General features: G+C 46.7%; 1 protein-coding gene across 3 annotated transcripts; it reads left to right on the forward strand.

The window, feature by feature from the left end:
* The first annotated feature begins 1,593 nt into the window (after nucleotides 1-1,593).
* HDHD2 (haloacid dehalogenase like hydrolase domain containing 2) lies at nucleotides 1,594-22,341 on the forward strand. 3 transcript variants are annotated; one of them, XM_083354897.1, is made up of 8 exons: nucleotides 1,594-1,755; nucleotides 5,867-5,968; nucleotides 9,942-10,150; nucleotides 15,311-15,395; nucleotides 15,768-15,984; nucleotides 17,294-17,357; nucleotides 18,961-19,062; nucleotides 21,744-22,341. In XM_083354897.1, the coding sequence occupies exons 2-8, from the start codon at nucleotides 5,868-5,870 to the stop codon at nucleotides 21,845-21,847; spliced, it is 882 nt and encodes a 293-aa protein (XP_083211023.1). In that variant the 5' UTR covers nucleotides 1,594-1,755; nucleotide 5,867; the 3' UTR covers nucleotides 21,848-22,341. The 3 variants fall into 3 exon arrangements, with proteins under 3 accessions (XP_083211023.1, XP_083211024.1, XP_083211025.1); XM_083354898.1 differs by having other exon boundaries at nucleotides 17,302-17,357; XM_083354899.1 differs by lacking the exon at nucleotides 18,961-19,062.
* The last annotated feature ends 2,484 nt before the right edge of the window (nucleotides 22,342-24,825 follow it).

Consider the following 24,825-nt stretch of genomic DNA (forward strand, 5'->3'; position numbering starts at 1 on the left):
AAAAAAATTAACTACCAGTTCTGCCAAACCGGTGTGAACCGGCTGAATCCCATGCCAAGTTAATCTCACATCAAAACTTTTGAGTCTGACTGACCACAATAGGCTGTGTTTCTTTCCTTCTTTCTGCCATTATTCACAGACTTGACCACAGGGAATCATGGCTTAGTAGCACTTTGATGTTCATCGGGTATCATAATGACTGCTTCTGTATTGCTTTTTCTCCCCAAGGACCCCAGAGCAGTTTACGAGAGAAGGAAAAGAAAGTCTTTCTGCCATTGCAATGAAAGGAAAAATATAACAACAGCAAACTCAAAGGCAGTTTTTGTGAATCAGTGCGTCTTCAGTTGTTCTCTTGAAGAAATACAGTAGTAATGAATTTCTAGAGTTTGGGGGTTCCCTGGTTTACAATCAGAGGTTCCTGTATCCCACATCCTTTGCGATATAGGGTCCCATACGTAGGCAGAAATTCAACAGGAATGTATTTTCTACTGTAGTAACCAACAGGAATAGAATAGATATTGGAGGAATAGAATAGAATAGAACAGGGGTAGGCAATGAGAAGGAAGGACTCAGTGGAGAAGAGCCTAATGCTGGGAAAGATCGAGGGCAAGAGAAGAAGGGGACGACAGAGAATGAGGTGGCTGGATGGAGTCACTGAAGCAGTAGGCGTGAGCTTAAATGGACTCCAGAAGATGGTAGAGGACAGGAAGGCCTGGAGGAATGTTGTCCATGGGGTCGCGATGGGTCGGACACGACTTTGCAGCTAACAACAACAAAGGCAACCTCGGCTCTTTTATGACTCATGGACTTCAACTCCCAGTCCATGAATCATAAAAGAGCTGAGGTTGCCTACCCCTGGAATAGAAGATGGAAGGGACCTTGGAGGTCTTCTAGTCCAGCCCCCTGCTCAAACAGGAGAACCTGTACCATTTCAGACAAGTGGCTGTCTAGTCTAATAATAATAATAATAATAATAATAATAATAATAATAATAATAATAATAATAATAATAATAATAATAATAATAATAATAAAGTTGGAAGGGACCTTGGAGGTCATCTAGTCCAACCCCCTGCTCAGGCAGGAAACCCTATACCATTTCAGGCAAAGGGCTGTCCAGTCTCTTCTTAAAAACCTCCAGTGTTGGAGCATTCACTAGCATTCACAGACTAGTGACTAGTCTCTTCTTAAATAGATGACAATCTATAGGGGGGGGGGTGTCTCCAAACCTGACCACTTTAAGGCTTGTGGACTTCAACTCCCAGAATTCCCCAAGTCTCAAAGTGATCAAGATTGTAGACTCCTGATCTATCTACTGTAGTGAGCATCAATGAGATCACAAAGGCGTTTACCTAACCGCCTGTTCAAAAATGTTAAGAGTCGCCCGGGACGCAAAGGAAGTGTTAATCATCTCGATGAAGGGGAGACATTGATTGGCGCTATTTAGGAAAACGATATCTCGCTTGCTGAAGAGAGAGGGGAAAAAAAAAAGAATCGAAGGGCCGCGCAGGCATTTCTTTTAGACGCCTGCAAAAGGTCCTTAAAGCGACAGGGACCTTCCAAGGACGGGTCCTCGAGAGAAGGCTGGCTCGTCCCTCCTGCCTAGCGTAATAGTACGGTCCAAGCCGAGGCGTCCCCCATGGCGGGGACGATACCAAGGGCGTGAAAGAGGGGGAGGTGGTGCCCCCCTGCTAACCAAAGGCTCAGCCTGCAGAGCTTTTCTGAGCAGCGAGGAGGGGCCGTCTGGGTCTCCAGGTAGGGAAGGAAGGAGCGCGGGGGGCGATTTTCCTTCCCCCTCGCGACAGTGGCAAGGAGCGGGGCTGCTTTCCTCCTTAATGGGGGACCTCTGCATGCAGCAAGGTCGATGGAGGCAACGGTGAAGTTGGCAAAGCAGGCAGAGCAAAGAATGCAATGGTGGGGAGGGTGCACGGCGTGCCTCTGCATGCATCTCTGTCCTTGCCCATAGCTCCTTCCAAACTTCTTGCTACCTGCCAGGCATCCCATTGCCGAATGGAGCTGCTTCCAAGGCCCAAAGGGGAGTTGCCACCGTTGTCTCTGTATGAGTCTGTGTTCGGGCTCTGCTTCCCACCAGTTTCGGCTGCCTCCCTCCCTCCTGTATAGCTGCACACAACGAAAGAGAAAAACCCTGCTTATGCTCTTGTAAGGTTTTACACTTAGCCTCACAATTGCCCCGGAGGCGAAGTGTAAAACCTGACACTCTCCTTTCTCAACCTGAGCCCCTTTAAGATCTACACGCGTGTGTGTGTGCATGGAGGGAAGTGTGCAGTGGGGTGTCCCAGGCGCCTGTTGTATTGGATCCACTGCTGAATTTGTACGTTTGCCCACTGACAAAGAAAGGATCAGTGCTCTTCAACATCTTCATGAAGGATTTGGGATGGATTCGTAGCTGGCTGACAGGCCGTACTCAGCATGGGGTCCTGAATGGAACTGCATCCACATAGAAGGAAGTGTGTAGTGGGGTGCCCCAGGGCTCTCCTTCTGGGCCCACTGCTCTCCAATATCTTCATCAACGATTTGGATGAGGGGATAGATGGGGAACTCATCAAATTTGCAGACGACACCAAGCTGGCAGGAATAGCCAACACTCCAGAAGATAGGCTTAAGATAATAGGGATGGCCTTGTGGGGGGGGAGCCTATTTGACTGACAGCGGCCGTAGGTAGAATTCACATGGTTATCAATCAGAATAGAGCTGGAAGGGACCTTGGAGGTCATCCAGTCCAACCCCCTGCTCATGAGCTGATGTAGTTCCCATCTTCAAAAAAGGGGAAAAATGGATCCAGGAAACTACAGACCTATCAGCCTGACCTCAATACCTGGGAAGATTCTGGAAAAGATAATCAAACAACGAATCAGCGAACACCTAGATGCAAACAAAGTCATCACTAAAAGTCAACATAGGTTTATCAAAAACAGATCATGCCAGACAAACCTTATTGCATTCTTTGACCAAGTGACAAAACTAGTGGACCAGAGGAATGCTGTAGATCTAATTTACTTGGACTTCAGTAAGGCATTTGACAAAGTAGATCACAACCTACTACTTGATAAGATAGAAAAATGTGGGTTAGACAGCATCACCACCAGATGGATTCGTAGCTGGCTGACAGGCCATACTCAGCGTGGGGTCCTGAATGGAACTGCATCCACATAGAAGGAAGTGTGTAGTGGGGTGCCCCAGGGCTCTCCTTCTGGGCCCACTGCTCTCCAATATCTTCATCAACGATTTGGAAGAGGGGATAGATGGGGAACTCATCAAATTTACAGACGACACCAAGCTGGCAGGAATAGCCAACACTCCAGAAGATAGGCTTAAGATAATAGGGATGGCCTTGTGGGGGGGGAGCCTATTTGACTGACAGCGGCCGTAGGTAGAATTCACATGGTTATCAATCAGAATAGAGCTGGAAGGGACCTTGGAGGTCATCCAGTCCAACCCCCTGCTCATGAGCTGATGTAGTTCCCATCTTCAAAAAAGGGAAAAAAATGGAGCCAGGAAACTACAGACCTATCAGCCTGACCTCAATACCTGGGAAGATTCTGGAAAAGATAATCAAACAACGAATCAGCGAACACCTAGATGCAAACAAAGTCATCACTAAAAGTCAACATGGGTTTGTCAAAAACGGATCGTGCCAGACAAACCTTATTGCATTCTTTGACCAAGTGACAAAACTAGTGGACCAGAGGAATGCTGTAGATATAATTTACTTGGACTTCAGTAAGGCATTTGACAAAGTAGATCACAACCTACTACTTGATAAGATAGAAAAATGTGGGTTAGATAGCATCACCACCAGATGGATTCGTAGCTGGCTGACAGGCCGTACTCAGCGTGTGGTCCTCAATGGAACCGCATCTACATGGAGGGAAGTGAGTAGTGGGGTGCCCCAGGGCTCTGTTCTGGGCCCAGTGCTCTTCAACATCTTCATTAACGATTTGGATGAGGGGATAGATGGGGAACTCATCAAATTTGCAGATGACACCAAGCTGGCAGGAATAGCCAATACTCCAGAAGATAGGCTTAAGATACAGGAGGATCTGGACAGACTTGAACACTGGGCACTATTTAACAAAAAAATTCCAATGGTGAAAAAAGTAAGGGTACTACGTTTAGGCAGGAAAAACCAAATGCACAGGTATAGTAGGGATACCTTGCTCAATAGTAGCAACTGTGAGGGGGATCTTGGAGTCCCAATGGACAATCCCTTAAACGTGAGCCAGCCATGTGCTGCAACTGCCAAAAAAGCCAACACAGTGCTAGGCTGCATTAACAGAGGGATAGAATTGTGATCACGTAAAGTGTTAATTCCACTTTACAATGCCTTGGTAAGGCCACACTTGGAATACTGCATCCAGTTTTGGCCACCGCGATGTAAAAAAGATGTTGAGACTCTAGAAAGAGTGCAGAGAAGAGCAACGAAGATGATTAGGGGACTGGAAGCTAAAACATATAAAAAACGGTTGCTGGAATTGGGTGTGTCTAGTTTAACGAAGAGAAGGATGAGGGGAGACATTATGGCAATTCTTCCAATATCTCAGGGGCTGCCCCAAATATGAGGGAGTCAAGCTATTCTCCAAAGCCCCTGAAGGCAGGACAAGAAGCAACAGATGGAAACTAACCAAGGAGAGAAGCAACCTGGAACTAAGGAGAAATTTCCTGACAGTTGGAAAAATTAACCAATGGAACAACCTGCCTCCAGAAGCGGTGAATGCTCCAACACTGGAGGCTTTTAAGAAGAGACTGGACAGCTATTTGTCTGAAATGATAGAGTGTTTCCTGCTTGAGCAGGGGGTTGGACTAGAAGACCTCCAATGTCCCTTCCAACTCTTATTATTGTTATTGTATTCAAGATGTGTGGGGCCCCACCCCCAGCATGGTTGGCTGGGGAATTCTGGGAATTGAAGTCCACACATATCCCAATTGAGAAGTCTCTCTTAATTTCTGCTGAGTTGTGTAATGGAGTTATATTTGGAACCACTGTTTCTACTGGAGCAAGATAATTTATAAAATATGTGAGTTCAGCTAGCTAGGCAATTATCCTCTGAAATTTCCGGATTTTGTTTTGTGTGTAACTCTGTTTAAAAGAATAAGAAATTCATTTTCTCTGTGGGGGATTGGAGGAGACGGTTCTGATTGATCAATTAGTGATATATTTGTATATGTTGCTGTGGGAAGTTGCTCCCCCCCCCAGAGAAAGAAATATTAAAAGGGCAGAATATTATATTTCTTCAAAGGATCTTAAAGAGGCAGAAAAGCATGGCCAGTTTTTTCTTAATAGCCCCAAGTCTCCCTCCCCCGAGCAGAAACCAGCTCTGTAGAAATGCAGATGTGATCATCCATCCAGGAAGGTTGGAGCTAAAGATTAAGAAGACAAAGGCACCTAAAATCTACAAACCCCACCCAAAGTCTAAGACTGGACGTAATGGGATTAACTCACAGATGCCAAAGGGACACAGGTCAAAATACACGGCACAGGAAATAGCCTCAAACAGGAACAGGAAACAACTCCCAACAAAAGGCTCCAGAGGGTATAAAAACCCACTCCCTCCATGTGCTCGCTCTCTTTTTGCTTCCAGAGCCATCTTCCTGTCTGGCTCTCCTCTTTCGCTAAACTGCAACCTTCTTTCTAAAGCAGTCGCCATTTCGTTTATTCCCAGCTTGGACTGAACCACGATGAAGACTTTTCTTCCAACGTTGCCACCCTCTTTTTTTGAGAGGGCTCATCTACTTAGTGGGGGGGGGGCTTGTTCCTGCTTGCTTTAATGGTCTGTGGTTACCTAATCGTTTATGCTCTTTCCTCCCCGCCCCCTTCTGCCACCCCCATCTTCCCCTTGGCTTGAAGGATGGCAACTCGGCGTGCGATCAAAGCGGTCTTGGTGGATCTGAGCGGTACCCTTCATATCGAAGACTCCGCAGTGCCAGGAGCCCAGGAAGCTCTTAAAAAGCAAGTTATTTCCTCCAGGTTTCACTGAAGGATGGGCGGGAAAGAGACAATTTTACATATTCCATTTCTTAGCTGACAAGATGCTTTTGCAGGCAGGGGTATCGCTTCCTCCCTCCCCCCCCCCCCCCGGTTTGTATAGTTCAGGGGTAAGCCACCTTGGCTCTTTTATGACTGGTGGACTTCAACTCCCAGAATGCCTGAGCCAGCATGGGGGAACTGTGGCCCCTTCATGACTGGTGGACTTCAACTCCCAGAATTCCTGAGCCAGCATGGGGGAACTACGGCCCCTTCATGACTCGTGGACTTCAACTCCCAGAATTCCTGAGCCAGCATGGGGGAACTATGGCCATGTCTCGTGGACTTCAACTCCCAGAATTCCTGAGCCAGCATGGGGGAACTATGGCCATGTCTCGTGGACTTCAACTCCCAGAATTCCTGAGCCAGCATGGGGGAACTATGGCCCCTTCATGACTGGTGGACTTCAACTCCCAGAATGCCTGAGCCAGCATGGGGGAACTGTGGCCCCTTCATGACTGGTGGACTTCAACTCCCAGAATGCCTGAGCCAGCATGGGGAAACTAATGCCCCTTCATGACTCATGGCTCAGCTTGGAAACCTCTCCCTTTCCCTTCAGCGTGGCTGGCTCAGGAATTCTGGGAGTTGATGTCCACCAGTCATAAAAGAGCCAAGGTTGCCTACCCCTGGTATAGTTGCAGCTCAAATTCCAAAAGCAGCAAACATTTAAGACTCCTGTTTATTTAGTTGTTATGTTATTTATTGGTCAATTTAGATAGTACTCATCTCACTCACATGAGTGGCTCTGGGCGGTGTACAATTAAAACCTAAAAATGTAAAAACTGTCTCAGGCTCAGGGCTCTTCAAAATTATTATTATTATTATTATTATTATTATTATTAATAATAATAATAATAATAATAATAATAATAATATATAATATAAATTTGGAAGGGACTTCAGAGGTCATCTAGTCCAACTCCCTGCTCAGGCTGTCCAGTCTCTTCTTAAAAACTTCCAGTGTTGGAGCATTCACAGCTTCTGGAGGCAGGTTGTTCCACTGGTTAATTGTCCTCCCTGTCAGGAAGTTTCTCCTTAGTTCCAGGTTGCTTCTCTCCTTGGTGAGTTTCCCTCCGTTGCTTCGTGTCCTGCCTTCAGGCACTTTGGAGGACAGCTTGACTCCCTCTTCTTTGGGGCAGCCCCTGAGATACTGGAAGGCTGCTATCACGTCACCCCTCGTCCTTCTCTTCATTAGACATACCCAATTCCAGCAACCGTTTCTTGTATGTTTTAGTCTCCAGTCCCCTAATCATCTTTGTTGCTCTTCTCCGCACTCTTTCCACTTTTTTACATCGTCATGTATCTTCATCGAGGACTTAGATGAGGGAATTGAAGGGGAAACTCATCAGATTTGCAGATGACACCAAACTGACAGGAGTAGCCGACACCCCAGAAGACACACTCAGGAGATCCAAAAAGATCCTGACAAACTTGAACAATGGGCCCTGTCCAACAAAATGAGTTTCAATGTGCAAAAAAGTAAAGTCCTACATTTAGGCAGGAAAAACAAAAGGTACAAGTAGAGATTGGGTTAGGGTTATTCACCCAAGCACCAGAGGGCAGGATGAGAAACAATGGTTGGAAACTGACCAAAGAGAGAAGCAACCTGGAATTAAGGAGAAACTTCCTCAGTGAGGACAACCAGTGGAACAGCTTTGCCTTCAGACGTTGTGGGTACTCCCTCACTGGATGGTTTTAAGAAGAGACTGGACAGTCACTTGTCTGAGCTGGTATAGGTTCTCCTACTTTAGCAAGGGGATGGACTAGATGACCTTCAAGGTCCCTTCGAGCTTCTGTTCTATTCTATTCCATATTTTCTATTCTATTCTATTCTATTCTATTCTATTCTATTCTATTCTATTCTATTCTATTCTATTCTATTATTCTATTCTATTCTATTCTATTCTATTCTATTCTATTTTCTATTCTATTCTATTCTATTCTATTCTATTCTATTCTATTCTATTCTATTCTATTCTATTTTCTATTCTATTCCATTCCATTCCATTCCATTCCATATAAAAATACAGTACATCAGTAAAAGAGCTGGTTAAAAAAACAATCAAATATATTACAAGTTCAACCCCTTCCAGGGTTGCATGCTGCTAGGTCAGGGGTGTCAAACTCAACTTCATTGAGGGCCCCATCAGCATTGTGGTTGCCCTCAAGGGGCCGGGTGGGCGTGGCCTGAGTGGGCGTGGCCTACTTGGTGGGTGTGGCTAGAGTGCGTATGGCCTACTGGGTGGGCGTGGCCAGCTCTACATGGTTCGCATCAAGGGTGCCTGTGGGGGCCTGGGCAGGAGTGGGACAGATCTGAGGGTCTCTGGCAGAAGGAGGGTCTCTGGGCCAGGGCCAAGGCAGCGGGGGCCGTTCCCTCACTGTTTCCAGGATGGCTTCGCGGGCCGCATGAAACCACTTCGCGGGCCGGATCCGGCCCCCGGGCCTTGTGTTTGACATGTCTGTGCTAGGTGAAGCCCACGTGGGTGGGCAGAGCCAGGAGTGTGGGGGCCCACCTCACCTGTAGAGAGCATATTCCAGAGGGCGGCAGCCACGGCATAGAATAGGGGCCTTCAAACCTGGCCCTTTTATGGCTCGTGGACTTCAACTCCCAGAATTGTTCATCCAGCGTGCCTGGCAGAGGAATTCTGGGAGTTGAAGTCCACCAGTCTTAAAAGGGACATAGTTCCCTCACGCTGGGTGAGGAATTCTGGGAGTTGAAGTCCACCAGTCTTAAAAGGGCCGAGTTTGAAGACCCCTGGCACAGAAGATCCTCTTCCTGGATTCTGCTAGTCATAATTCTTGAACTGATGGGTTCCAGAACAACTTTCCAACCTGATCTGGAGGCACCCGGGCTGACCAGGAAAACTTGTAAAAGAGGCAGTGAGTTCCTGTTATGCTTTTTGTGGTGGTCCCCAAGCAGATGTGACCGTCAAACGTGGAGGTTGTAAGCGCAAATCCATTCTTCGCTAGGGGGCACGGTTTGTCGAAAACTGGACGTAAGGGTATGGGATCTGTGGTGCTCTCTGAGCTGGCTGCTTTCCTTAAAGACGTTTCCGTACCAAACGAGGTAACATCATTGTGCTAGAAGGGAGGGGGGATTGCTCTCCTTTTATAAAGAAGGGGTATTCTTTGTCTCTTCTTCATTAAGGCAGCCCCTTGTATATGAAGAAAAGGCACACACACACACACACCCCTTCTAGCACTGATGATGATAGCTAGTTTGGGTCATGAAACGTCTGCAAGAAAACAACCCAGCTCAGAGAGCGCCAAGGACCCCACCATCCTCCTCCTCCTCCTCCTCCTCCTCATCCCCGCAAATCCCACTCCCTTCTAGCACTGATAATGTTACCTAGTTAGGTCATGAAATGTCTGCAAGGAAACAACCAAGCTTCAGAGAGCACCTAGGACCTCACTGTTGTCCTCCTCCTCCTCCTCCTCCTCCTCCTCCTCCTCCTCCTCCTCCTCCTCCTCCTCCATCATTCCACAAACCATACTTCCTTCTAGCAGTGATGACATCATCTAGTTTGGGTCATGAAACATCTGCAAGAAAACAACGCAGCTCAGAGAGCACCAGGGACCCCAGAGTTTCAACCCGGAGCTACGGATATTCCCCTCCTTTGGGATTTGGCGCCGTACAGAAAGAAGAGAGGGACAGCAAAGAGGGGGGACAAGATGTCGGCCACGCTGGGGGAAAAAGACAGAAAGTTCTTCCTGGCTAAAAGAAAAGGTCGCGCAATAGGTCACCTGGTTTGTTTGGCACGCGGAGTTCTTAGTACTTGTCACGCCTCCGGGAACCAATTCATCTCGAGTACCGAGGTCCCACGGTAGTAAGATTCCACACAGCAGTACCTGTGTGCCCCAAACACCATCAGCTTCTCCGTCTCTCCCCCCCCCCCAGGTTGCGTTCCGCCCCTGTCGCCATCCGATTTGTGACAAACACGACGAAAGAGTGCAAGCGAGACTTGCTGGGGAGGCTGAAGGAACTTGAGTTTGACATTCGGGAAGACGAGATCTTCACCTCTCTGACGGCAGCCCGAAATTTGCTGGAGCGGAAAAAAGTCCGGCCTTTGCTGATGGTGGAAGAAAATGCGTTGCGTGATTTTACAGGTATCCCGATAAAGCCTTGCTTGCACAAGTATAGAACGACACGCACGCACACAGACGAAAGAGGCCTGAACGATTTAACACCACTGCTGTCCTATACAAGGAGGTCCTCAGTTTACGGCAGCAGTTGAGCTCGAAACTCAGGTTGCGAAGTGAGAAATTTGTGGCGTGAGTTTTGCCCCCTTTTGCGACTTTTCTTGCCACATTGGTTAAGGGAATCGCTGAAGTTGTGTAAATTAGGTCACACGGTTGAATCCGGCTTCCCCCATTGACTTTGCTTGTCAGGGGGTCGCCGAAGGGGATCGCACGACCCCTGGGACGCTGCCACAGTCGTAAATGTGAGTCTGTTGCCAAGCAGCCCAATATAAATCACGTGACCGTGGGGGAGGGGAATGCTGCGACAGTCATAAGTGTGAAAAATGATCACAAGTCACTTTTTTCAGTGCGGTGGTAACTTTGAAGGATCACTAAGCAAACCGTTGTAAGGCGAGGACTGCCTGTGACGGGAACCAGTTTAAGGCCGCAGGCTGGCAGCCAGGAAGGACGCTGTGAGTTCTAGTCCTATCTTAGATTCGAAACCAGATGGGCATCAGATGCCGAGGGCCCGATTTTTGATCACGTAACCATGGGGACACTGCAAAAACCGGTCCTAAGCCACTGTTTCCAGTGCCATAACTTTGAACAGTCACTAAACAAATAGTTGTTGGTCAGGTTAGGTTAGGTTAGGTTAGATATTAGATTAGATTAGATTAGATTAGATTAGATTAGATTAGATTAGATTAGATTAGATGATTAGATTGCCTTGTCATTTTTCCTGTGAACAGTTGTTGAGTGGATTGGATTGGATTGGATTGGATTGGATTAGATTAGATTAGATTAGATTAGATTAGATTAGATTAGATTAGATTAGATTAGATTAGATTACCTTTATTGTCATTTTTTCCTGTGAACAGTTGTTGAGTTGATTGGATTGGATTGGACTGGACTAGACTAGACTAGACTAGATTAATTAGATTAGATTAGATTACCTTTATTGTCATTTTTTCCTGTGAACAGTTGTTGAGTTGATTGGATTGGATTGGACTGGACTAGACTAGACTAGACTAGATTAATTAGATTAGATTAGATTACCTTTATTGTCATTTTTTCCTGTGGGCACAAGGGCACACATTAAAAATGAAATTTAGTTGCCTGCTCTTAAACTGAAGACATACATGACACACACCTAAACATACTACATACAGCATATACATACTACATACAACTTATGTATAGACCCACACCTCTTCTTATACATAACAATAAAATACTAAACACTGTCCATCTTGAATATATAACGGAAGGAGGAAGCTTGAGTGTTCACAAGGTTGATACTGTATGGGACAAAACTGGGACTGAATCTGGATGTTCTGCTTTGGATACCACGGAGCCCACCCTCCCCCCAGAAGGTAACAAGGAAAACAGGTGGTGGAGAGGGTGTGTCGTGTCCCAGATAATCTTATGGACCCTGTTCAAGCAACGCTTCTGTGCTATGTCCTGGATGGGAGGGAGGGAACTGCCAATGATCTTTTCGGCCGTCCTCACCACTCTCTGCACCCTCTTCCTGTCCGAAGCAGGGATGCTTCCAAACCAGACTGTGAGGCCGTACGACAGGATGCTCTCGATCGTCCCTCTGTAGAAAGTGGTCAGGACAGGGGAAGGAAGACGTGCTTTTCTCATGCGACGCAGGAAATGCAGGCGCCGCTGTGCCCGCTTCACCCGTTTCTCACTGTTGAGCAACCAAGCCAGCCTACTCGTTAACTGCATACCCAGGAATTTGGTACTGGTAACCATCTCCGGTATCCAGTAGTTGAGGACTCCCTTGTATTTCAGTGCTGAGACGATTGTTGTGCTTTAGGGAAAACTTAAAGAAGCTTTTTTCTGGCTGCTGCTTTGTCGCCTGTCTGGTGGATTTCAATTTCGCACCAGATTTATGTATCTTTGCTAAGTCCTTACTTCCAGCTTTGGCATATGTTGACCAGCTAACTTTGCCTCCCGTTCCATCTGGCCCCAATCAGTGGATGACACCGAAACATCTTAATGTAAGGGAGATTTTAAAAGTTTGCTTGTAAATCAGATTGTTCCCTGTCTTTAGATCAATTCTGTGTCAAATCCCATTTGGCTCGTGGCTCTCCCCTTCTCTTCGCCTAAAATGCTTTCTATGCCTTTCTTTCGGCATAGTTTTAAGTATGATGAAAGATGTTTAAGCCCCTGTTAGTAACTACTATGGAATTATTCTTGGATAATCTTCGTTTAAGATAGCTTGCAGCTAGATGAGCATAATCCATCCTTTGCTTAATGGACCCAGATGCTTCCCTGGGAGTGTTGCAAAGTAAGTCAAGTAAATGCATAAAATCCGCACAGGAATATCTCTGATGGCTGCACTTTTGTTTTTGCATTTCATAAGGACACCTTTCAGATTCCTATCCTATCCTATTCTGTTTCTATTCTGTTCTGTTCTCTATTCTATTCTGTTCTCTATTCTATTCTATTCTATTCTCTGTTCTGTTCTGTTCTCTATTCTATTCTCTATTCCATTCCATTCTATTCCTATTCCTATTGTTCTGTTCTGTTCCACTCCATTCTATTCTATTCCATTCCATTCCATTTTATTCCTATTCTATTCTATTCTATTCTATTCTATTCTATTCTATTCTATTCCATATTTTCTATTCTATTCTATTCTATTCTATTCTATTCTATTCTATTCTATTCTATTCTATTCTATTCTTATTCCTATTCTATTCTATTCTATTCTATTCTATTCTATTCTATTCTATTCTATTCTATTCTATTCTTATTCCTATTCTGTTCTGTTCTGTTCTATTCTATTCTATTCTAATTTCTATTCTATTCTATTCTTATTTCTGTTCTGTTCTATTCTATTCTGAACCTATTCTATTCTATATTCCATTCCATTCTATTCCTATTCCTATTGTTCTGTTCTGTTCCACTCCATTCTATTCCATTCCATTCCATATTTTTTATTCTATTCTATTCTATTCTATTCTATTCTATTCTATTCTATTCTATTCTATTCTATTCTATTCTATTCTATTCTATTCTATTCTATTCTATTCTATTCTATTCTATTCTATTCTATTCTATTCTATTCTATTCCATTCCATTCCATTCCATTCCAATCTATTCTATTCCATTCCAATCCAATCCAATCCAATCCAATCCAATTATGTTCTATTATTATTTCCTCAAGGAAAACAGGATGGGGCTTAACTTTTTTTATCTGTGTTGGTTCTGAGTAGGATACTCCAAAGCCGTCTCATTAACCTCACAATGTGAATTGTGGCAGAGGCCTTAATGTTCCATATTAATCCAGATCCGAAAAGGATTTTAGGAAGGCAAGAGAATTTCTTCAAAGTTAGAAAGTTACAGCCACGATACGGCCAGTGAGAAAGATAGAGGCAGCCATGTTCTGCTACATCTGACTATAAAGAGGATTTTTTTCACCATGACTTCTTTGGTGAATAGGATTTACTTGCAAACTTCCATTTAAAAAAAGCTAAGGAAAGGGTCTTTCAGAGCGAGCCAAGCCCCATTTTCATGTCAAAATGACTACCCAGATAACCACTGGGGTGTCCACAAGCAGAAAATGTATGAATTATCCGAAATTGGATGTTTATGCTCAATCTCAGCCCTCTTCCTTACATCCCGTCCATCATCCCGTTCTGTAGCAATTCGTTTCTGGAAATCTTGTGAGGCTGTACTTTCAACGCCTTTCTTGTTTAACTTTTCCATAACAATTTAGTTAACTAGTTAGAATGATAATGGTTTCTCATTATTATGGTTTACTCCAGCCGAGTCCATTGCTGGGAACAGCCAGCTGAATCTGCTCTTGCAGGCACCAGCTTCGCCTTTCTATTTTTGCCGAATTTTCAGAGTCCTATCCAGATGTTGAAAAATACGCAGGTTCATCATCTGCTGGAATTATTTATTAGATTTTTTTTTTTGATTCCACGTTCATTGCTTTATAAATAACTCAAGGCAGTGAACATACCTAACATTTTTTCCCTCCTCCTCCTATTTTTCCCACAACAACAATCCTGTGAGGTGGGGTGGGCTGAGAGAGGGAGGGATTGGCCGAAAGTCACCAAGGCAGGTTTCAAGGCCTGAAGCGGGACTAGAACTCATGGTCTCCAGATGGTTGGCCTGAAGTCGCCCAGCTGGCTGTCATGTCTAAGGTGGAACTAGAACTCACAATCTCCGGGTGATTAGGCAAACTCGCCCAGCTGGCTGTCATGTCTAAGGTGGAACTAGAACTCACAATCTCCGGGAGATTAGGCAAACTCGCCCATCTGGCTGTCATGTCTACGGTGGAACTAGAACTCACAATCTCCGGGTAATTAGGCAAACTCGCCCAGCTGGCTGTCATGTCTAAGGTGGAACTAGAACTCACAATCTCCGGGTGATTAGGCAAACTCGCCCAGCTGGCTGTCATGTCTAAGGTGGAACTAGAACTCACAATCTCCGGGAGATTAGGCAAACTCGCCCATCTGGCTGTCATGTCTACGGTGGAACTAGAACTCACAATCTCCGGGTAATTAGGCAAACTCGCCCAGCTGGCTGTCATGTCTAAGGTGGAACTAGAACTCACAATCTCCGGGTGATTAGGCAAACTCGCCCAGCTGGCTGTCATGTCTACGGTGGAACTAGAACTCACAATCTCCGGGTAATTAGGCAAACTCGCCCAGCTGGCTTTCCTGTCTACGGTGGGACTAGAACTCACAATCTCCGGGTGATTAGGCAAACTCGCCCAGCTGGCTTTCCTGTCTACGGTGGGACTAGAACTCACAATCTCCGGGTGATTAGGCAAACTCGCCCAGCTGGCTTTCCTGTCTACGGTGGAACTAGAACTCACAATCTCCGGGTGATTAGGCAAACTCGCCCAGCTGGCTTTCCTGTCTAAGGTGGGACTAGAACTCACAATCTCCAGGTGATTAGGCAAACTTGCCCAGCTGGCTTTCCTGTCTACGGTGGGACTATAACTCACAATCTCCGGGTGATTAGGCAAAGTCTAAAGAGGAAAGCAAGGCCATCTGTGGGAAGCCTCCCACTCTAGGGACTTGGTCAGGACCTCTTTTAACCCATGTTTGCTTGTTCCTCCAGGCATAGACACAAGCCATCCGAATGCTGTGGTGATTGGCTTGGCTCCTGACCAGTTCAACTATCAAACTATAAACAAAGCTTTTAGGTAAGCAGAAATAAATCCCTCACACCCTATTCCAGTCTTTGTGGGGCTGCCACAAAGAAGAGGAGGGGGTCAAACTATTCTCCAAAGCTCCAGAGGGAAGAACGAGAAACAATGGTTGGAAACTGATCAAGGAGAGAAGCAACCTGGAATTAAGGAGAAACTTCCTGACAGGGAGGACAATCAACCAGTGGAACAACCTGCCACCAGAAATCGTGGGAGCTCCGTCACTGGGGGTCTTTAAGAAGAGGCTAGACAATCACCTGTTTGAGATGGTGTAGGTTCTCCTGCTTGAGTGGGGGGGGCTGGACTAGAAGACCTCCAAGGTCCCTTCCAGCTCTATTCCTTTCTGCCTTGTCTTCTTCCTCTTCCAAGGCTGGTGCTGGATGGGGCTCCTCTCATAGCTATTCACAAAGCAAGGTACTACAAGAAGAAAGATGGCCTTGCACTCGGCCCAGGGCCCTTTGTGACCGGGCTGGAGTATGCCACGGAGCAGAAGGCCACGGTGGTGGGGAAGCCAGAGCGGACGTTTTTCCTGGAGGCCTTGCGTGGGACCAACTGTGGACCTGAGGAAGCCGTCATGATTGGCGATGTGAGTCCCTTGAATCCACTTCGGCTTGCTTGCTTGTTTGCTTTTTGTTTGTTTGTTTATATATTTATTTGATTTCTATAACTGCACTTCTCAGTAAATGAGCTTACCGTTCCAAATAGTGTAGATACAGACTTCTTAAAACATTTGAAGGTTGTTAATTTTTAATCTGATAACGTGCAATGTACCAAAGGTGCTATTTCAAAAGGATAATAGTAATAATGATAACAACAACAACAATAATAATAATAATACAATCAAACATCCACATCTGCCTATCCCAGGTCCTTGGTAAGGACTCGATAGGTAAACAAAAATGCCAAATCCAGTCTGAACATCTGGCTGACTGCGATGAATAATAATAATAATAATAATAATAATAATAATAATAATAATAATAATAACAACAACAACAACAAACAACAATAATATAACAATAACAACAACAATACTAATAATATAATGGAGGGGACCCTGGAGGTCTTCTAGTCCAACCCACTGCTTAGGCAGGAAACCCTATACCTAATAATAACAACAACAACAATAATAATAGCGTTGGAAGGGACCTTGGAGGTCATCTAGTCCAACCCCCTGTTCAGGCAGGAAACCCTGTACTATTTCAGACAACTGGCTGTCCAGTCTCTTCTTAAAAGCCTCCAGTGTTGGAGCATTCACCGCTTCTGGAGGCAGGTTGTTCCCCTGGTTAATTGTTCTAACCTTTTGCTTCTCATTCAAGAAGCTTCTGAACTGAAGAAGCTTCTTGGATGAGAAGCAAAACGTCTTCAACCAAAAGAAACGTCCAATTGCCTTTTTGAAAAAGCACCTTTGGGACAGCCGTAACCTGAGCATATCCATAGAGAAGTTAATTAAAGCACATCAATTTAAGAATCAATGTAACCATCAGGACCCAGATTGTTGGGGGCAATTAAGCTGACTTTGTAATAATGCCGCTTGGGGTGTGTGTGTGAAAGCCCTAATAAGCAGGCATATACATAGAATGAAGGCTACTGCTAAGCTTGTAAGCCGCCCTGAGTCTTCGGAGAAGGGCGGGATATAAATGGAATTAAAATAAAAAATAAAATAAATATATTTAGCTTCTACTCCGCTTGAACAGATTTAAACGGTCTCATTTAGACCCCAACACAGCCTGAGCTCAAACTCTGAAGGCGTTAAACGATTCTTCTACCACTTCAGCGCAGCCTAGGAAAAATAGCATACGTTAAGGATTGTTCTGAAAATAAGAGTTTTTTTTAAAAGCACATCCCTATTTTTAAAGAGCTTTTGCCAGTTGCAGATTTATTTGCATTTCCAGGACTGCAGGGACGACGTCGGAGGCGCCCAGAACGCTGGCATGCTGGGAATACTGGTGAAGACCGGTGAGTAAGTCCACAAGGGAGCAAAATAACTAAACTTGAAACTAGGATGGCGTTTGTTTCCTTACACAAAAATATCCCTTAGGAGGAAAAAGAGATAAGCAGAAAGGTGCTCAGAGACTCATCTAGTCATGGGTATAATTGCAGAGACTTTCTGAAAGGACCTTGGAGATCATCTATCCCAACCAGGAACTGCCACAGAGGGGCCACACTCATCTTTCCTTCAAAGACCTCCACGGCAGTTGGCTTCTTCCCTTCCTGAGTGATCTTTGCACTTTTATTTATTTATTTTATTTTATTAGATTTATATACCGCCTTTTCCTGAAGGACTCAGGGCGGTTTACAGGGTATTTAAAACAACCAGTACAAAAGTTAAAACAAATTAAAAAAGATTAAATCATCCCTAAAATTAAAAACCCCAGTTAAAAATTCTCAGCCCGGGCCGGAGAGCTCGAAGAGCCAGGTCTTCAGGTCCCAGCGGAATGAACGGAGGTCGGGGGCAGTCCTAAGCTCCACGGGCAGCTGGTTCCAGAGGGCAGGCGCACCCACAGAGAAGGCCCTATCCCTGGGTGTCATCCGCCAACAGTCTTTCATCGGCAGCACCCTGAGAAGACCCTCGCTGTGGGAGCGCACTGGACGAAGGGAGCTTGATGCTGGCAGGAGGTGTTCCCTCAAGTATCCCGGACCCAAGCCATTTAGGGCTCTATAGGTCATCACCAGCACCTTGAATCTCACCCGGAGGGCAACCGGGAGCCAATGCAGCTCGCGGAGTAGAGGTGTTACATGGGAGTATCGGGAAACCCCCATCACAACTCGCGCGGCCGCATTCTGCGCCAGCTGAAGCCTCCGAGTGGTCCTCAAGGGCAGCCCCATGTAGAGAGCGTTGCAGTAGTCTAGACGGGAGGTCACGAGCACATGAGTGACTGTGCGTAGGGCATCTCGGTCCAGGTAGGGTCACAACTGGCGCACCAGGCGAACCTGGGCAAAAGCCCCCCGGTCACAGCTCCTATCTGGTCTTCAAAGTTGAGCTGGGAGCCAAGGAGGACGCCCAAGTTGCGAGCCCTATCAACGGGGGGTAACACCTCACCCCCCATTGTTAAAGGTGGAATGGTTTGGTTAACCCGAGATGCCGGTATGCACAGCCACTCAGTCTTGGCAGGATTGAGACGAAGCCTGTTTCTCCCCATCCAGACCTGGACTGCCTCCAGGAGTTCTTTCAGTGCCAGGCGCAAGCTGTACGCTTTTTCAGCAGCTGCTGCGTTTCCCCGAAATTAAACCCCATCCCGAAAAAGAGACCTACCCTGATTTGTGGAGATGGGCCTAATATAAGCCTTGCTCCCAGAATAAGCCCTAATTAGGGACCCTGTCCACTCCATCCCACCCGGTTGCCGCAATGGGGCAGGAGGCGGCACGGCAATCATCGTGCCGCTGCCCCCACAATGAGGCAAGGCGGGTGGGGGAGGATGTGGAGCTGCCCCATGCGCCCTGAACCTGCTGTTCTGTCCCAGCCTCTGTGAGTCCTTGTTAACTCACAAGGACCAACCCCTCTTTTAACAAGTAGGCTGGTAATGCAGGAAAAACAAACCCCTTTTATTATTATTGACAGACCTGCAAAATGTCCCAAAAGCAAAGGCAAAGAAAACAGGATGCAAACGGAGAATTGTCCAAAGGCAAACCGAACACGATGCAAACGGAGAATTGTTCACAGGCAAGGCAAACAGAACATGATGCCATGAAACTTGAGTCCTTCGCAAATGGTTGCCTTCAGCAACCAGCACCGCCCACACCTTCCCTTTTTATTATGCAGCCCCCAAGGCATGGCTTCTCAATGCCTTCTCCTCCACCCTTGGACCTGCCCCATTGCCTCCCTCTGTCCTACTCTTGTTGCCTGTCGGCGTTTGCAAGCATGTATGATGCCTTCCAGCTGTGAGTCCTCAGAGTCTTACTCAGCTTCCCAGCACATCTGGGTCTCAGCCTGAGCATGAGTGGAGGGGCCAGGCTCTTCAACAGATTGTAAGTCCTGGAGCTCATCAGAGTGGCTCTCCAGGCCACTCCTCCTCCTCCTCCTCTGAGTCCCTGGACTCAACTGCCGAGGCCACTGGCTGGCATGGAATCACAACACCTGCCTCCTTCAGGCCCCTCCCCCAGCCAGGCCATTCCTTGCTCCCTTTCACTCCCCTCCTGAGCCGGACTGCCATGCTACTGTATGGAGGATGGGAAAGGCAGGCCTGCTCCCCCTCCGCCGTTTTGGAGCCGGGGGGAGTGACGGCAAAAGGCCCCGCTGCCACCGTGCGCCACTGGAGGGGCTTTCTTCATGCTTCACCCCACAGATCACCTGCCCGCTGCTTCCTTCTCCCCCACCAACTCTCCTGTGGCTTGTGCTGTGACAGCTCCACCCCCTCACCTCATTGTGGCAGCAGTGGCACGATGTGCCACGTGGCCTCCTGCCATGAGCAGCCATGGCAGAAGTGGGCCAGCAGCCATGCGGACTCCTCCTGGATAGAGGCTGTTGGTGCCGCCACTGCGAGGCGAGGCAGGTGTCACGGAAAATATAAGACACCGCCCGAAAGTAAGACCTAATGGCTCTTTTGGAGGCAAAAATAATATAAGACCGGGTCTTACTTTCGGGGAAACACGGGTACCGTCCAGCTGTCATTGCTTATACACACTTGTAGAGGAGACATCCTAGCTTTAAAACCTTGCTGCTGTCCTCTCCTGGGTTAACTTCTTCTGCAGGTTTCTCCCACCTCAACCTGGGTCTCCAGTTAGAACAAGGAGGTTCTCTCACGGCTACTCAAATAGCTGAACTGCGGTTGCATCCCGCTCAGTGTTCCTCAACCTCGTCAATTTTAAGGTGAGTGGACTTCAACTCCCAGAATTCCCCAGCCAGTAGGCTGGCTGGGGAATTCTGGGAGTTGAAGTCCACTTGTTGTAAGGTCCTGCCTCAACTCCTCCTCCCAAGAAAGCAGAACTCTTGAAACAGGCATCGTTTCAAACAGGAGCTTTTGTTGAGAGTTAGTGATAGCAGGAGAGCAACGCAAGATCCAAAGTCTTCCCATACCAATTGCTACATGAAAACTTTCATTCACAAAAACTCACCACAGAGCCAAACTGTCCAGTTCACTCCCACCCAGTCCACAGGGGTGAAGTTGTTACGGGAACTGGAGCTGATAAGGGACAGTTCCCAGGCCCTTCACCAGATCTCACAACGGTCTAGAGATAAGGCCGATGGCCCCTGGCACATTCCTTCCCCCTTTTCACACCCAAAGAGATACACATCAAACTTGAGAAAGAGCAAAAGTAGAGGAAATACATCCACAAGGCCCCCCTCACCCCTTCCATTAGAATGACAGAGCCCGAAAAGAAAGATTGGAGGGGTTTCTGACACTTATCTTAAAGTTGGTGTGGTTGAAAAACACTGATCAACATAGTTGTGCTCATTGTTTTCTGCTCTACGTTCCTTCACATTATGATTTTCCCGATTCGATTTTTGCAAAGATTCGTCTCCTCCAGAAAGCTGACTGCCAGAGAAATTATTAGATCACAGAAAAGTGACGAGAATGCACTTCATCTGCGGTTTAACAGGATGGGATCTCGGTCCTTTGGCCAGTTGCTAGAACCTTCCATTGATCAGGGGTCCCCAACCTGTGGGCCGCAGTCCACTACCGGTCCTTGGCCACCTGGCCGCATGACCAGTGCACGTCCACACATGCATGCACTCAACCCACACACTTGTGCTAGCACTGCCCCAAGCATCTTGCTGGCACTAGCGCCGCTCCACCCTGACCATCCCAACAGCGCTAGCGCCACCCTGCCTCAGAGCGTCCCACCGGTGCTAGCACTGGCCTGAGCATCCCGCCGTTGCTAGTGCTACCCTGCCCCAGAGCATCCCACTGACGCTAGTGCTGCCCCGCCTCCAAGCTTCCTACTGGCACTAGCGCCGCCCCATAGCGTCTCACCGGTGCTAGCACCACCCCATTTGCAGCACGCCTGTGCAGCCCCATTTTCATGTGTGCATGCGCTCAAGTGTGGCTGTGTGCGCTTGCACTCGCGTGCAGCCCAGTTGTGCGTGTGTGTGGGGTGTGTGTGTGTCATTTTTTCATATGCACGCGTGCGGCCCATTTGCATGCCCGCATGTCGCGTTGCCTGCCTCCCTTTCTGGGCTGCCAAAACAGAAAGGTTGGAGACCTCTGCTCTGGATTACCTTAGCAAAACTGAAACTGAAAGTAAAGCTGAACGCACCAATGAGGACGCAGGGAAAGGGCAGGCCGACAAAGGAGGTGTCGGAAATTTGCTGTGCCAGCGTTGATCTCTGGCCAAGCTGGATACTACTGCTGACCTAATTGTCGAAAGCAGCATTTATTTCTGTTTTTGGTGTCGCCGTTGCAGGGAAATACCGAGATGCCGATGAAGGCAAAGTCAACCCTCCTCCCTACTTAACGTGCGAGAGTTTTCCCCACGCCGTGGAACACATCCTCCAGCATCTGCTCTGAAGAAGCACTGCAACACTTGAACGACACCTGCCAGGGCCACAAAGCGGAATGGGCCCCCGGCGTCCTTTGCACGGCGTTCTGACTCGCTTGGTGCATTTTAATTATTATTATTATTATTGGCAGGAGTCTGCCCTTTGGGGACTGTGGTGGAATGAATGTTCTCTCTGTAACATTGCTTCTCACGCCCGGAAAGTGATGCTGTGCAACAGGAGTCTGTGCCCGACGTTCCCGTCTGCCTTGCTTGGTCCCCAAAGGCAGAGAGAGAATGTGTGAGGTTGAGTAAGGAAGGAAATAAGGGACTCGCCTGTATGTGCTACTCAGAGTCGGCTTGAACGGCGAGATGGGTAGCAAATAAATCTATTAATCCTCCTCGTCCTCCTCCTTGCCCTTCTAGCAAGGTTCTCTGCTTGGATGCCGCTTCCGGAAGTCCGTTCTGGGCCTGGGCAAGAAAAAATTAGCTCCCGGTTCTGCCGAAGTGGTGCAAACCGGCTGAATCCCACCACAGGAAGGGAGGGAGGGAGAAAAGAAGGAATGGAAGGAAGGAAGGAAGGAAGGAAGGAAGGAAGGAAGGAAGGAAGGAAGGAAGGAAGGGGGAAAAGAAAGAAGGAAGGAAGGAAGACAGGTGGATGGAAGGGGAAGAAGGAAGACAAATGGGAGGGGAAAAGAAGGAAGGAAGGAAGGAGTGGTGGGATTCAAATAGGTGAACAGCCGGTTCTCTGCATGGATGCCACTTCCGGAAGTCCGTTCTGGGCCTGGGGAAGAAAAAATTAGCTCCCGGTTCTGCCGAAGTGGTGCAAACCGGCTGAATCCCACCCCTGGGATTTCTTGCCTTTTTAATTCCTGGTCAACCTGTGTGCAACCTGCCACGTTTTCAGAGGAACAAGGAAAACGCCTTCTCCGGTAACCTAACCCTAAGACACCCAACAGCTTTTTTTCCATGCCTTAAGTTTGTCCTAAATCCTTCCTTCCCAATTGAAGCCATTATGACCTGCATCAGTGGATGCTTCATTTAGATTAGATAACCTTTATTTGGTTTTTTTTTACCATGGGCACAATGGCACATGTTAAAAATGAAATTTAGTTGCTTGCTCTTAAAAGTGTACACGTACATAACACACATTTAAAACATGCTATATTCAACATATGTCTAGACCAGGGGTCAGCAACCTGAAACAGTGAAAGAGCCATTCGGAACCGGTTCCCTCACAAAAGGAAAAACTGGGAGCCGCAAAAAATGTGTGCGCATGCGCGTACATGCGTGCATGTGCAGAACAGGGTTTGACTGAAGAGTGGAGCCAAGGCGAGATATGCACCTACCCTGCATATTTGAATTGATTGGTTGAACTTTTTTAGTCCCACTTTTTTTTTTGGACTGCACATGGCAGAAGACTGGGAGCCGCAGGAGATGGCTGAAAGAGCCGCATGCGGCTCCGGAGCCGCGGGTTGCAGACCTGTGGTCTAGACCCACGCCCCTACATATACATAACAAAACATTAAATACTGTCCATCTTGAATATATAACGGAAGGAGGAAGCTTGAGACTTCACAAGTTAATGCTGTATGGAATGAAACTATGGCTGAATCTGGATGTTCTGCTGCGGATACCGTGAAGCCCCCTCCCCCCAGAAGGGAACAAGGAAAACAAGTCGTGAAGAGGGTGTGTAGATAATCTTACGGACCCAGCTCAAGCAGCACTTCTGTGCCATGTCCTGGATGGGAGGGAGGGAACTGCCAATGATCTTTTCTGCTGTCCTCACCACTCTGCACTGCCTTCCTGTCTGAAGCCGGGATGCTTCCAAACCAGTCTGGGCTACCATTACCATATACTTGGCTTATGTTCTGCCAATCTTGAATAAGGATGGATCCAGGGTTGTTTTTGAGACGGCAAGTAAAAAAAGTCAATGACTGCTTGGATTCTGCAGCTGTTTTAACTAGTCCTAGTAAAAGGAGTAGTTTCTGACTAGCTTGTAGGCTAAGAATGTCTAAAGAGAGACTTGATCAATCCCTATTAATTTTCTGTTGCTAATTTCCACTGGGGAGGGATTCGTCCCTTATCACATTTTCAACATGGAGGGGGCATATTTTGGAAACCAGAGGTGTATATTTTTTGCTTTTAGGTTTTTTTTGCTAATACAGCTCTTATACGAGATTGCAATCTAAAATGAGCCCCATCCAGTCTGCATTTACTGCAGTAACACCCCCCAAAATGTCTTATCTTATAAAAACAACAGTAACGGGACTAAGAAGTTTCATGTAGCATTTGAACAAGTCTTCCTTTCTTTTTCCCTTTTTTTATGTATATTTTTATATATTCTATATTAATAGTGTTTGTAGTTATCCTATATGAGCTAGAGAGTGATAGATTTTAGAGTTTACGGTTGTTAGCATATGGTTGTTTATGATTCTTTTTTTTTGTTTTTTATACCTTGTACTTAGCTCTGGGAAGTCGGGGGGGGGGAGGGGGGAGGGGTAAGGAGGGAGGGATAGGGGAGGGGTAGGGGGGTTTGTTAAAGATAAAATGTATGATAAAACTTTTCAATAAAAAAAAACAACAGTAAATAGCTTTTCTTGTCCATTTGAACGTGGTATATAAGCCCTTTACGATTGCTTTTTGGGCCTCCTGAGTATAAAACTATTAAACTGCAATCATAATGTTGGTTTTACTGAAAGAACAGATTTCTTAATAAGCATTCTCAAAGTGGATAGGAGAAATTTTAGCATTATGGACTGCGGTTAAGTGAGCTTAGATTAGGAACACACGTCAGACATGAAGTGACAAAAAGAAAACAGCTCCATCGGCTTTCTCCGCTGGAGAGCTTGCCTAACCACCGCCCAGGTGCCCTTGTTTCTCCGTCGCGTTTCTCCGTTGCGTTTCTCTGCCGCATTTCTCCGTCGCCGCATGCGGGAAAACAAAAGAGGTTTGTCGGACTAAAAAAAAAAGTTCCATCAGACTTTCCAACTTTGGGAGATCTTTTTTT

The sequence above is a fragment of the Vipera ursinii genome (genome assembly GCF_947247035.1).
Source record: "Vipera ursinii genome assembly, chromosome: 2".
NCBI lineage: Eukaryota > Metazoa > Chordata > Lepidosauria > Squamata > Viperidae > Vipera > Vipera ursinii.

Excerpts from the sequence above, each read along its gene's own strand:
- HDHD2 (XM_083354897.1), top strand. The coding sequence starts at position 5,868 with ATGGCAACTCGGCGTGCGATCAAAGCGGTCTTGGTGGATCTGAGCGGT. Across the intron at positions 15,985-17,293 it reads AAGCCGTCATGATTGGCGAT|GACTGCAGGGACGACGTCGG; the intron begins GTGAGTCCCTTG and ends TTGCATTTCCAG. Across the intron at positions 19,063-21,743 it reads AAACGGAGAATTGTTCACAG|GGAAATACCGAGATGCCGAT; the intron begins GCAAGGCAAACA and ends TCGCCGTTGCAG.